Source organism: Balaenoptera musculus, chromosome 2 (genome assembly GCF_009873245.2).
Source record: "Balaenoptera musculus isolate JJ_BM4_2016_0621 chromosome 2, mBalMus1.pri.v3, whole genome shotgun sequence".
NCBI classification, from domain to species: Eukaryota; Metazoa; Chordata; class Mammalia; order Artiodactyla; family Balaenopteridae; genus Balaenoptera; species Balaenoptera musculus.
The window spans coordinates 99,031,989-99,046,468 of record NC_045786.1 but is presented as its reverse complement, the minus strand read 5'-3'; the positions used below and the strand labels follow the sequence as shown (position 1 = coordinate 99,046,468).

At 44.0% G+C, this 14,480-nt stretch overlaps 1 protein-coding gene across 1 annotated transcript; it reads right to left on the bottom strand.

The window, feature by feature from the left end:
* Nucleotides 1-4,415: 4,415 nt before the first annotated feature.
* Nucleotides 4,416-6,014, bottom strand: LOC118890809 (muscarinic acetylcholine receptor M5-like). The gene has a single exon (XM_036844111.1). The coding sequence runs from the start codon at nt 6,012-6,014 to the stop codon at nt 4,416-4,418; it is 1,599 nt and encodes a 532-aa protein (XP_036700006.1).
* Between the last annotated feature and the right edge of the window lie 8,466 nt (nt 6,015-14,480).

The window sequence follows — 14,480 nt, the reverse complement described above, 5'->3', positions numbered from 1 at the left end:
CATAATAATATTACAGCAATGATGAATTTCCTGATTTTGTATTTGTATTGTGGTAATGTAAGATAATTTCCTTGTTCTTAAGAAATACCCACTGGAGTATTTAGAGGTCAGTGGATGTGATGTCTGCAACTTACTCCAAATGGTTGAGAAAAAAAAATGTGTACACACACACACACACAGCACAAATGTGGCAAAATGTTAACAACTGGGGAATGTGGGTGAAGGATATCAGAGTTCTCTGTACTATTATTGCAGCTTTTTTCTAAGTTTAAAATTATCCTCCCCCCAAAAAAAGTTGTATGTTTTAAATAATTTTTCTTCTGGTTCCTTTCTGGATGCTTAAAAAACGTATTTCCCTTCCTCCTCTCACTCTCAATCTGGGGCTCTTATTGGAAAGAATTATATAATCTCAAACTTTACTGGTGATATGAGTGGGGGGAGATGGGAATTAGTATCACTTATAGTGGGAATGAAATGACTGGGGCACCAGCTCTTCGAGCAGTTGGAGAACAAATGCTGTTGTTCTGGTTTGTTGCAGGGTCTGTATTGGCTAACGTGCCCTGGTTTGAGGTCTGCCTCACCTCCCTCGTCCTGGAGGGTGATGGGATCGTTTTAGTCACAGGAATCTTGTCATCATTATTTCATCTTAATTTGGTCATTTGGTAACTGAGAGGAAAGGGGAAAATCACAAAGGTGGCAAGAGGGACATGTATCTACATTGTATATCAACCCCTACCCCCTTAAAAGGCCAGGTGATGCGAACGTGTGTGGAATCTCTAGCATAGATGGATCTGTCAAGCTCACTGAGACCATTTTCTTTCTTTTTTTTTTCCAAATTTATTTATTTAATTTATTCATTTTTGGCTGCATTGGGTCCTCGTTGCTGCATGGAGGCTTTCTCTAGTTGCGGTGAGCGGGGGCTACTCTTCGTTGTGGTGTGCGGGCTTCTCATTGCACTGCCTTCTCTTGTTGCAGAGCACGGGCTCTAGGCGCACGGGCTTCAGTAGTTGTGGCACATGGGCTCAGTAGTTGTGGCTTGCAGGCTCTAGAGCACAGGCTCAGTAGTTGTGGCGCACGGGCTTTGTTGCTCCGCGGCATGTGGGATCTTCCTGGACCAGGGCTCAAACCCGTGTCTCCTGCATTGGCAGGCAGATGCTTAACCACTGTGCCACCAGGGAAGCCTGAGACCATTTTCTTATTTAAACACTTTGCGCTGGACTACTGTGTGGTTAAATTTCTTTAATATCTAGAACAATGCTAGTATGATACAGAAAAGCAGTCCAGTCCCCACATCCTTTGCTGTGATTCCAGTATTTACAGTAGACAATGGGATTTTTCTCTCCAGAGATTAGGTACAGATTTCACAATGACAAAGAGCCAAACATCAGCATCACCCTGAAAAGACATTCACCAAAGGAGCAAAGCAGAGACCAGGAATGCTGACGAAATGCTTTAACCAAAAATTGTACTGAAAACAGATTCCTCGACAAGCCATCAAATTCACAGCAAGGAGAAACAAACCACAATATTAGCAGCAGAGCCGTGTCCAACAGGCGACTAGTCAAAGCTGCACACGGTGTGCCACAAACAGAGCTTTGGAGATGGGGCATAAGAAGGCCTAAGGTCCAAAGTCAGTCCACACCCTACCCATCCACCCATCAGGCCCCTGGAGTTTACAGTTGGATCTGTTCATTCTGAGGACCCCACCAGAGGCCCTACTCTAAAGAAGTCTGGTTTCCCCTAGTAGTTTGGGGCATTCTTTTCGTCTTTGTCAAGGGGCATAGGTAGTCTGCATAACTGGTTGCCTCCCAAAGCCCGTGATGTAGGAGGCATAGGCCTCTCGATTAATTTCACAAAAGACAAAAAAGGCTTAGTTCTAGGCAGTTGTGGAGTGAGAAAAATGTGCCTCCACCAGCCCACCCCCTCAGTTCTCTGTTCTTTTGTTTGAATTAGGTTGTATCTCTCTCTACTGTGAACAGTGAGTGAGCTCAAAGTGCTATTCTCTTGGAGGGATTTTCACTTTTGTCAAAGCCTTAAACTAAAAAAATCAACTTTATCCAGAGCTTATGAAGCCACATCCTGTTGGCATCTTGTAGACCTGGGAGTCTCTGTCTTGCAGAATTGAGCCAGTTAATATTCTCTACCAAATTCTTGGTGGATGTCAACCTGCCCTTCATAAAGCCTCAGCAGCTACGTTGCTTCAAAGATGTTCCATCTCAACATCAAGTCCCTACAGGGCTGGAGAGGCCTGGGTTTCCACTTCCCTGAAGCGTCCTTGGTACTCTGTAGAAGAGGCCAATTCACTCTTCAGTGGAAAGCTTGAAACTCTCCTATACTCAAGTACATACTGAATTCCCAGGACAACTAAACCAGCTATTTTTACATCCCCTTAGCAAACGAGGCTGAAAAAGAACTAGCCCACATTAGGTGAAAAGAAGTCCAGAGATTTTTATATACAACTGCAGATGTAATTAACAGGTTAACTAATGAGTTTCTGTCTGACAGGAGTGTTTCATCTTTAAAATCCTTGTTGTATGCTATACTGCTGCTTTCTTTGTGGACTGTTCATTAATTTTATGCATTATTGTATTGTTTTGATTTCTTGCACATTGGTTTATTTTCAGAATTATCAAAGAAACCTCTTAGATTTGGTTTGTTTATATACGCAGAGATTTCAATTAAAATTTGGTTTTTGGATAATCCTGATATTTAAATGTATGTTGATAACTTTTATTTCTATACATTATTGTGGCCTACATTTTGTTTTTAAAGAAAACATGGTCATTTTTAATGACCATAGCCAGCATTACTGGACCTCAACTGTATTTTTCTGGGCTTCTCATTTTTGTGAATTTGGAGAGGAATGACTAAGTCAGTCATTTCTTTTTTTTTCTTTAATAAATTTATTTATTTATTTATGGCTGTGTTGGGTCTTCGTTGCTGCGCACGGGCTTTCTCTAGTTGCGGTGAGCTGGGGCTAATCTTCGTTGCGGTGCGTGGGCTTCTCATTGTGGTGGTTTTTCTTGTTGCGGAGCACGGGCTCTAGGCGCACAGGCTCAGTAGTTGTGGCATGTGGGCTCAGTAGTTGTGGCTTGCGGACTCTAGAGCGCAGGCTCTGTAGTTGTGGCGCACGGGCTTAGTTGCTCCGCGGCATGTGGGATCTTCCCGGACCAGGGCTCGAACCCGTGTCCCCTGCATTGGCAGGCGGATTCTTAACCACTGTGCCACCGGGGAAGTCCAGTAAGTCATTTCTGAGCCATGATTTGGAGGACCTATTTTTTTTAAAAGAGCCTTTCTCCTGCTGTCCCTCTAAATAGCACTTCTGGCTGGAGACAGCACAGTGACCTGCTTGTGCCTGGGTGTGAATTGGGGGTTTGGATGAGGGCCTGCAAAAGGGCCTGGAAGAAGTTCAAAAGCATGGAGTGAAACCAAATTTGTTTTGCACATTTTGCCTCAGGTTTGCCTTGTGAAGAGATTAGAAAGTAAGACCTCTGAGAATAATTTAAGAGAACCATGATTAAACAGACTGGAGAAGGTCTTTACCCAGTGAAGAGCTGTCATACAATTAGTCTTCCTAAGGACAGAGCATAAATAAATGGGTTCAAAGGGCACCAACTACAATACATAATATTTGTTTACATAAAAGGAAAAAAATCCCCACTGGTAAAAACAAAATAACTGACTGTGGAGACCTGATCACCTTTATTAGCAGAATAGAGGCTTCTCTGTAGGACTGGGTGTGACCAGGTTCCAGTGTCCTTTCAGACCCAGGTCCCTGAGAGGAAGGGTGGCTCTGTGGGGACCGGCCTGGCCTCAGTGGGTACCAGGAATTGGCATCAGTTGTGAAAAGGAAGAGCAAGAGCTTTGCTCAGATGTAGGGACAGGAAAACATACCACAGTACGGAACACATAATAGCTGCATAATAAATACTGATCAGTTTATAAAGAAATAGAATCTTAGAAGCCAGTTGAATCTCACTCTTGTTAACAGGTGACACTGACTTACATTCTCCTGGTTCTCACTGAAATGAGACAACTTCAGAGACACATACATACTGCACAAAACTCTGTGACAGGTTTCCACCGGTCCTGCTGTTTCCCACAGAAGGTTGGACAGGAGCTCCCTCAGTTGTTGTTCACTGTGACCAAGTGCCCCTCCTTCTGTGAAGGGTCATGAGTCTGTCTCTTTGGTGGCAAACACTCCAGCAGCATCAGGCGACCCTGGTCATGGATAAGAATCATTCAATTCGGCAGCAACTGTGGCAGCTGTGACTCTTTCCCTTTGGCGAGGGACCTCGAGGCTTTCCATGTCCTCAGGGACTCAAAAGGTCTTTTTGAAAAGTAAACCAGAATCAGTTCACCCATCCTCAGAGGACCTTGACCACGGTCATTCTTTTGAGGGGAGTCGTTACTTTTCAGGGGAGCTTGCTGTTCCCCTGCCAGTACAATTTCTCTTCCACTTTTTTCTTTTTCCATCGGCAGAGAAGCAGCATCTTAAAGGTCTTCCTGAAGGTTCTGTTGCAGAGGGCATAGCAAATGGGGTTGACAGTGCTATTGACATAGCACAGCCAGTAGCCCAAGTGCCACAGGGTGACTGGGACACACTTGTCGCAGAAGGTGGAAACCAGGACCATGATGTTGTAAGGAGTCCACGTGATGATGAAAGCCAGGAGAATTGCACTCAGGGTCTGGGCTGCTTTCCTCTCTTTGACGAGGACCATCCTCTTTCGTTTGGTCATCTGATGGCTGAGGTTGGGATCAAGGCCTTTCGTCGAAGGGTCCTTGGACACCGGGAAGGAGCAGGGCATGATTTTCACCTTGCGACAGCCGTTGTTGGTATCCTGGGTCCCATCAGCTTTCACCACCAATCGGAACTTATAGGCCATGCACTTCTGACTCTTGGGTCGATGAGCAGCAGCTGGAGACAGGAAGTATTTTTGGGTGTCATAGTCATTTTTTTCAGTTTGAGCGTTGACAAAAGTTTCCTTGGTCTCTTCAGCACTGAATTCTTCCCTTGGGCTTTCCTTGGCCTGACTCTTGCAGACCACTTGAAAGACAGGGTCAGTGGTGGGCTTGTCCTCATCTTCTGAGGAGGGGTAGCTGCTGCAGGTGGTTAGCTGCTCGGCTTTGGCCCACTCAGTGCTTGGGCCAGTGGCTCGGGATGGCTTCCCAGTGACGGAGGTGCTCCTGCAGGAGGATGACCAGGAGGCTTGGTTCCTTTCCCTCTGGGCCAGTGTGGGCTGGGGGCAGCTAAAGCAGGACGTGAGCAGAGCCTCCTGAGCTGGCCTTCTCTTCTCAGTTTCAGCCACGCAGTCAGAGCCCTGGAGGTCGGCCAGGTCCTTGGTTCGCTTCTCTGTTTCCCGGTAGATTCGGCAGTAGAGGATTGTCATGACAGAAACAGGGATGTAGAATGCAGCGATGGCAGTGCCAAAAGTGATCGTGGGCTCCGAGAGGAACTGGATCTGGCACTCGTCTGGTGGGACCGTCCGCTCCCCAACCAAGTACTGCCAGCAGAGGATCGCTGGGGCCCAGAGGATGAAGGAGATCAGCCAGGCCAAGCCAATCATGATGCCAGCCCTCTTTGGGGTACGCTTGGCCCGATACGTCAGGGGTCTTGTGATAGAAAAGTATCGGTCAAAACTGATCACCAGAAGGTTCATGACAGAAGCATTGCTGGCCACGTAGTCCAGTGCAAGCCAAAGGTCACAAGCCAGACTCCCGAGAGCCCAGTGTCCCATGAGGATGTAGGTAGTGTAGAGGTTCATGGAGAAGATCCCAGTGATGAGATCTGCACAGGCTAAGCTGAGCAGGTAATAGTTGTTAACTGTCTTCAGCTGACTGTTGACTTTGAAAGAGATCATGACTAAGACGTTGCCCACGATGGTGATCAGGCTTACCACGGCTGTCACAGCTGCGATGGTGATGACTTCCCACAACCTGTGACGTTCCAAAGGCTGGTGAGTCACTGGGGTGCCATTGACGGTAGTAGCATTGTGGTAAGATTCCCCTTCCATCCTGGTGCAAGAGTTTACATTAGGAGTAAGTCTTAGGTTCTAGACTGTTCTCTTTTTGGTCTCACTTCTTCTGGCCAGTTTCTGGAAGAGAGGGAAATACGTTAGCTCCACTCACCAGCATGAATTTCTTTTCCACTCATTGTTTATAATTTCTAACAGAACATTAAATGTGGTCCCACACCTATTCAGAGCAAGATGCTGAAATCTAAAGTTTTGATAACACTTTTTATAAAGGCATCTCCTCCCTTTGCTTTTTATGATTACCAATGCCTGAGAGCCTTTCTCGTACATGAGGCTGCTGCCCTCTTGTGGTTCTAATGGGCAATTTTACAAAAAGGGCTGGGAAGATGACAAGGGCAAACAAAAAGATCAGATTGTTGGAAAGCAGTGAAGAGGGGAAAACAGGTGATGCTAAGTTATCTTAGACTATGGCCTTGAGGTCAGACCCTCTGTTTTTTAAGCTCCTGGTGATAAGTACCTATTTTGTCATTCACTTGGGAAAAAGACAAGTTGTATCTACTTTATAGTCCAACTTTATTGAGTTTAATTATAAATTCAGTTATTAAACATTATTGAGGCACTGTTGTGAGCCAAGGCTGTATTACACCACTTCTCCCTGACTTAATGCACACACTACCCATGAGCACCTAGTTTTCATCTAGAGGGTTTAAAAGTTGCCCCAGCTGCTGAAGATGATGACCCTCCCTCCATTTTTGGGCTATTTGCATTGTCACAAATGTTTTAAATTATCTTTTTTTCTGATTATAAAGTAATATGCTCCTTGTAAAAGTTCAAGCAATGTCAAAATATATAACTTCGAAAGCGAAAGTTTCTTCTAATTCCATCTTGCCAGGGTAATCAATGCTAACAGGTGTATTTTGACAGCTTTTCCCTATGCATATACATGCTAACAAATATTTAAACATTTTTTTCTAATGGGTGGATTTTTAATGTTTACACTCTAAATTTTGTTTTTTACTTAACTAATCATCATGGACATCTTTGGATCAGTACATCTTTTGGATCAAAGCTATCTTTTTTTCATTTTAATGACTGTACATTATCCCACTTAATGGATGTACTATAATTTATTTAACCAACTGCCCATTGACAAATTCCAGCTTTTAAAAATAAAATAAAAAATTTTCTTTTCTACATTAACGATCTATGTACATGATAAAAAGCTTCAGTGGGTACAAACGTGTAAATGGTAAAAGATAGGTTTCCCTCCCACCTCTGACCTCCAATCTCCTAATCCCCCTTTTCCAGAGGTAACCACTGTTACCATGATTTATCTTTCCAGAGATATAATATGTGCATACAAATTATATGTGATGATATACGAAAAGTACCATTTTAATTACATTTCAGGTACCTTGATAGGATAATAGATCGTGAAGGAGAAGAGTCTTTTTGATGACCCTCAAAGCACATCATATAGGCAATACCGGTTCTGCCTACTGGCCAGTTTTGACACTTCTTTGATAACAGTAATTGATATAAATAATTTGTGAAGGACTATAGATCTTCTTGGCTTTGTTTTATATTTTCAGCTGCATTTTTAGATGCTTTCCTAATACCTCCAATTCAATATGGAATTGAATTAATGATATTGTCTTGTACCAGAAATCAGATTCTCCCAACTTCCTGATCTTGCACCCTTCTCCTTCACATCCCAACGAATGAAGTCCAAATTAGCCATGAAACATCCCTTTATGGGTCCCTTTCCATTCCTGCTGCTACCACCCTGGTTCAGCTTCCTGTTACCTTACACCGATAACTCCCTGGTGATATCAATGTCCAAATGACGGCAAAACAAAACCCCAGGATGCCAGGTCACTCGGCAGAGACTCCCTAGCACCTGAAAAGACCAAATTTGCTCTACACCCTGCAGTTCCCTGGGCAAATTTCATCACAGACTGTTTCTAATAGTCAGATCTCAGTCATGCAGTACAAGATAGGCCCTACAGAAATTCCTTCCTTTTTCCTTCATTCCTCCTTTTCTTCCTTCCCCCAATAAATATTTATTGAATGTATTTTATGTGATACACTCTAACACTGGGGATACCATGCTGGGGATACCATTAGTGGGGATATAGATAAATAAACAGTAAATATCAGGGGCTGGTACTGCGTGCCATAGGGGCGCATGGGAAGGACATCTAACCCAGTCTGGTAGGGGCAGGGGCATTACCTGAGGAAAAGATGTTTCAGCTGAGACCTAAGCATGACTGGGCTTTAGCCAGGCAAAAGGGGTGTGTGTGTGGAGGGGTAGGGGGTTGAGGAAAGAGTGCCGCAGACGGGAGAGCTTGTTTGCAAGCCCAGAGGCAAAAGGAGGCATCAAGTTGGAGGAAGCCTGAGAAGTGACAGGTGAGACTGGAGAGGTTGAGGGGGTGGGTAGGAGGGACAGGAATGAACTTGAGAGTAAGTCCGCTTTTGGGGAGAAAAGTGTCAGCTATTTCCAGACTCCCCATCTGCTTTGAAAGTAGTCCCCACATCCAGGATGTGGGAGCATTAGCCTGGAGAGAAGTAATAAAATGGACTGTTTGCTGAATTTTTCTAATCAAGTCTTCAAAATAAAAATAAACGGTGCTTTGGAGGGATTTAATTTTTCTACTTAATTGTATTAGAAGGTAGTGAGCAACTTATGAAAGGTTCTGTGAATGTGGTTGCGCATGTTCTCCTGTGAACGCATGTGTATCACTGGGGGCTTATCCTTTCTGATCTGTTTTCTCATTTGCAAAATAAGGAAATTGGACTATGCAATCTAAGATACCTACGCTTTTTAATTTTTGTTTATTACATAGTGTGATGGTTAATTTTAAGTGTCAACTTGGCCAGGCTACAGTACCCAGCTGTTGGTCTAACACCTGAGTCTAGGTGTTGCTGTGAAGGCATTTTGTAGATGTGACTAACATTTGAATCAGTAGACTTTGGATAAAGCAGATTATCCTCCATAATGTGGGTGGGACTCATCCAATCGGTTGAAATCCTTAAGGGAAAGGACTGAGGTCCCCAGAAGAAGGAATTCTGCCTCCAGATTGCCTTCAGACTCAAGACTACAGCATTAACTCCTGCTGGGATTTCCAGCCTGCTGGCCTGCACTGCACATTGCAGACTTGTTAGCCCTCACAGTCCTTAAAAATTTCTCAAAAAGCTCTGTTTCTGTCTCTATCTCTCTGTCTCTGTCTCTCTCTGATAAATGGAATACACCCTGATAAATGGAATACACTCTGATAAATGGAATACACTCTGATAAATGGAATACACTCTGATAAATGGAATACACTCTGATAAATGGAATACACTCTGATAAATGGAATACACTCTGATAAATGGAATACACTCTGATAAATGGAAAAGAAGATCATTTATAGTGGCAACATCATGTCATAATCACATAACTGAATCTGACATTGGGCAGCTTCAGGTTCAAAACCTAGTTCCATTACTTACTGTATGACTTTGGACATGCTACTTAACCTCTTTTAATTCTCAGATTTTTAAACTTTAAAGTAGGGATACTAAGAGTCCTTACCTCATAGGATTGTGTTAAAGATTAAACAAGATTATCCGGGTAAGTGCTTTGCCTAGTGCCTGACACAGGGATTTGCTCATTACAGAGTAGCAAACCATCAAGAAGGACATCACAATGACTCTTCCTACTGGGGGAATGGGTCTGAGGCATGGTCTATTAAGGGACAAGGTGGAATAAAATGATGAGGCCATACTTTTGCAGCCTTGAGCTGACTGTTTTAGATGCTTCGTGGTGCTAAGGATACTTTTCCCTTTAGTTATTATAGTTGGTGCCCTAATTCTGAGGGCATAACCTTGTTTCCAGCCCCTCAAGCAGAGTAGCCTACAGTCCTCCTCAAGGTCTGCTTATTTGAATAGGACTATTTCAAGATTCTTGACTGAAAAAAAGTGGTTCCATAGTCAAATAAGTTGTGGAAATGCCATATATTATATAAAGCTCTCAGAGACTTGGAGGACACATGAGCCGAGTGAAGGCCGAGAAGTCCTGAGGTTAAGGACACTATTTGTTTTAACCCAGATGTGGCTTAGCATATCTAACCTTTTTCAGTGGAGCATTTGTTAGTATCTTGTGGAATCCCACAAGATGGATCACGGTTGGGAAATGCAATTTAGTGGGAAACATACTGAGCTAGGAGTGTGGAGATCTGAGTTCTCATTTCAGCTAAAATTTGTGGTTTGAGACAAATCTCTGGGCCTCAGTTTCCTCACATATAAAATTAAGAGATTGGCATTGGTGATTTATCCTTTAAAATGAGTTCAGGCTTTTCCTATAGACTCACAGTGGAAAACACTGGATGTTGTATTAATTTTAGACCTCAACTTTCCGCTATTCTCAACCAGGGAAATAGCAGTTATTTAGCTGCACCCTAAGTTAGTGTAGTGAAAGCAGCTCTAAGCTAATTTTCTTATCTGTTAAACAGGTATAACAATATCTGCTGTATCTACATTACGGAGTTGTTTTGAGGACTCCCAGATGAGATAATGTAGGGAAACCACCAAGTCCTATTCTAATGGCAGTTTGGGGTTTTAATTATTATAAAATGAAGAGTTAGTCTAGGTAAGTGGATCTCACCACTGGCCACTTGTTAGAATCATCTGGGAGCTTTTGAAAAATACTAATGTCTGGGCCCCACCCCAGACCTGTTAATTCCGAATCAATGTAGGAGAGACTCAGGCTCATGTTGTTTTGAAATTCCTCAGGTGATTCTCACTTGCAGCCAGGGTGGAAAGCCAGTGCCTTCGCTAGATCCTTGCTACTCAAGGTGCGGTTGATAGAGGGGCAGTGTTGGCATCGCCTCAGAGCACGTTAGAACTGAAGGCTGACCAGGCTCAGTGCTTCTTAAAATGCTCATGACTACCTGGAGGATCTTGTTAAATTGCAGAAGGGCAGGGCTTGCAATTCCACATTTCTCAAAACCTCTCAATGCTGCTGATTCATGAGCCATACTTTAAATAGCAAGGCTGAGGGTAATGGCTGAACTTCTTAGAAAAGGAGAACCATAGCTGACAATGTGCTGTTGAAAATGGAATTTTCCAACTGAAATGTCCAGTAACAATTCGGATCCCCCTCTGCCTTCCAAGGACAGTTGAGGGACTTCCCTGGTGGTCCAGTGGTTAAGACTCCACACTTCCAATGCAGGGAGTGTGGGTTTGATCCCTGATCGGGGAAACTAACATCCCACATGCCGCGCGGCCAAAAAAAAAAAATTACTTAATCACAAGGACAGTTGAGTTCTTATTTGAAATTAATACATATTTCCTTTCCAGCTTTGCTTCCCTCTATTCTTTCCTTTTTTTCCCAGCCTCATTTTTTTTTTTTTAAGAATTTTGGTAGGAACTTTATAAATTTATTTATTTATTTTTGGCTGTGTTGGGTCTTCGTTTCTGTGCGAGGGCTTTCTCTGGTTGTGGCAAGCGGGGGCCACTCTTCATCGCAGTGCGCGGGTCTCTCACTATCGCGGCCTCTGTTGTTGCGGAGCACAGGCTCCAGACGCGCAGGCTCAGCAGTTGTGGCTCACGGGCCCAGTTGCTCCGCGGCATGTGGGATCCTCCCAGACCAGGGCTCAAACCCGTGTGCCCTGCATTGGCAGGCAGATTCTCAACCACTGCGCCACCAGGGAAGCCCCCTGCCTCATTTTTGAGAGTGATTTTCCTGATTCCTAAACTGCTGGGAATGGACAGACTTTCCACAGACAAAGGCATCTGGGACATGAGGTAGGTTCCACGACTGAGGATTGATTTCTTTTTGTTCTGATAGCTGGATGATAGTTGAGGGTGAAAACTGAGTTTCAGGCATCTTAGTCTTCCATAATAAACTTTTTGAATCATTAAAATGTTTTTGACTGAAAGATTGTACTTATGGAGGGGAAATGCAATGTTTTTGTGTGTGTTATGGAGGCAAATGAAATAGAAGTGGTTATGGGGAGGAGTGAGAATTCTTCGGAGTTCTTATTTGGTTACTCAAACTTTAAAAGTTTCCATTTTTCACCATAGTGTCGAGAATATGTTTATTTCTAGGGTGCCTGCATCGGCAGAGAACAGATAATCATCCCTGGTTTGTTTTCCACTACTGAACAGAAAACAAGAATCTCAGAGTAATAAAAGTGTCCTTGTTCCCAACCTTGGTAGAATTCTTCTTGCTTCTTTGTTGTCAATAAATTACAAATGGAGCAAAACAACATAAAAACCGAAAAAGGTAACACTGTGTACCAAATGAATTCCTTTCCTTGTGGAGTGGCCTTGATGACTTATGGGGCTTTGCTTTTCTGAAACACCTTTTCTCTGAGAAGCTTTATGCCCAAACCACTCTTCACTGTTTCCATAGCAACCACAGTGGAAAACTTTAACAGCATCTACAATCCAGTGATATCAGGACACCATCATCACCAGCTCATGTTGTTATGCAGACTATTCATGTGCCGCTCCTCCTCTCCTTCCTTTTCAAGGCTAAATCACAGAAAATAAGCTTAGACACATGATACCATCGGGTTAGATATCAGGAAGAACTTCCAATGACACAATGTGTGAGTAAGGGAGGTTCTGGACTTGTCTTTTTTGGTTTCTACTTTCAAGTAAGGTCTTTCTAACCTTTGATTGATAGAACGGAATGCTGTCCAAAAACGTATGGTGATTAAGGACTTCTCGGCCACTCTCGCCTCCTGAGATAGACTGCATTCTGCCTATGGGATGTGTATCTCTCTAAATAAACCTGCTTTCACGTAAAAGAAAAAAAAAAGACGATGTTGCTGAAGCAATAGTATCTGGCACAGAATTTTAATCTGACATATTTTTAACAATATGTCCTGTGTTCACCACTGTGCTAGGCACTGCGGGGCATATAAGAGGGATATACAACAGGCCTTGAACTGAAGGAGTCAAACTTCTACAATTCTAAGAAAAAGAGTATATAAGAATTATTGAGCCTTTGCACCACATTTATGCGACAGAGAAGTCTATTACCAAGGCCATCAAATGATTGTATTTTCATTGTAGCCCAGGAAAACAGAGGTGGGCTGCTTTACATGAAGGCATAAATTGGAGCCATTCAAAGCACGTGTTGTGACCCTCAGGCCTTGGAGTTGCCTAGGTGGGTTGTCTTCTGTTGGGGTTGGTCTTGTCTCCTTATCCCGAAGTACGGGGCAGATGTTATCATCTCTTTATGTGTGCCTGGACATGAAAAAGTCTGGGCGGTACCGCCACAAATGGATTTATGTGAGACTCTGGAAGTCCAGAAGCTCTTGACGGCGTTGTCCAAGTCTTCCTAACAGACTTGGAGGCATGGATCATATATTCATCTTTGAATTCCCAAGGATACTGTGTCATTCTGGAAGCAATAAGGGAATGTTTCAAGGAGGGGGGAGTGATCGATCAACTGTATCAAATGAAGCTGATAAAACAAGAAAGATTAAGACCGAGACCTGACTAATGGATGTAGTTACATGGAGAACGTAAGTCACGTTGGTAAAGTGGTGGGCATGCGAGCCCTGTGGGGTAAGTTCAAGGCTGAATGGGAGGAGAAATGGGACAGTGCCGTAGATGACTCTTCTGAGGAGCTTTGCTGTAGAAAGGAGTAGAGAAATGGGGCAGAAGCTGGATTAGAATGTGGGACCGAGTATTTGTTTTTGTTTTTAAGAAAGGTGTAGGGCTTCCCTGGTGGCGCAGTGGTTGAGAATCTGCCTGCCAATGCAGGGGACACGGGTTCGAGCCCTGGTCAGGGAGGATCCCACATGCCGCGGAGCGACTGGGCCCGTGAGCCACAATTACTGAGCCTGCGCATCTGGAGCCTGTGCTCCGCGACAAGAGAGGCCGCGATAGTGAGAGGCCTGCGCGCACCGGGATGAAGAGTGGCCCCGGCTCGCCGCAACTAGAGAAAGCCCTCGCACAGAAACGAAGACCCAACAGAGCCATAAATAAATAAATAAAAATTTAAAAAAAAAAAAAAAAAAAAGAAAGGTGTAAATTATAGCATGTTTGCAGCCTGATGTGAGCGATCCAGTCATTAGAAGAGAGAAACTGATGTGTAGGAGAGAGGAGGGGTAGTTGCTGGAGAGATGTCCTCCGGTAGGTGAGCAAGGATAGGACCCAGTGCCGTACTAAAGGCACTGACCTCGCACTGGAGCAGAGGCCCCTCTCAGGAACAGGAGAGGAGGAAAGGTATGTGTGTGCAGGCACAGGTAGGCTGGGAGTTGTAGTAATGGCAGTGGTGGAGAGTCTTTTCTGATTGCTCCCATTTCTCTGTGAAACTGAAAGCCGGAGTGGGAGTGAGGATGGAGGGAGAGAGGAGAAGGGATCAGGTCATGAATTCTGTATGCTCGGAGTTTGTTCCCTTCATTTTGGGGAGTTCTCTACCCCTGACACCAGCTCTGGAAGCCAAAGCACCATTGTGAGCTGACAGGCGGTTCGCTTGCCCTCATCTTCCCCAGGTTACAG

Coding starts and splice junctions, on each gene's coding strand:
- LOC118890809 (XM_036844111.1), bottom strand. CDS start 6,014: ATGGAAGGGGAATCTTACCACAATGCTACTACCGTCAATGGCACCCCA.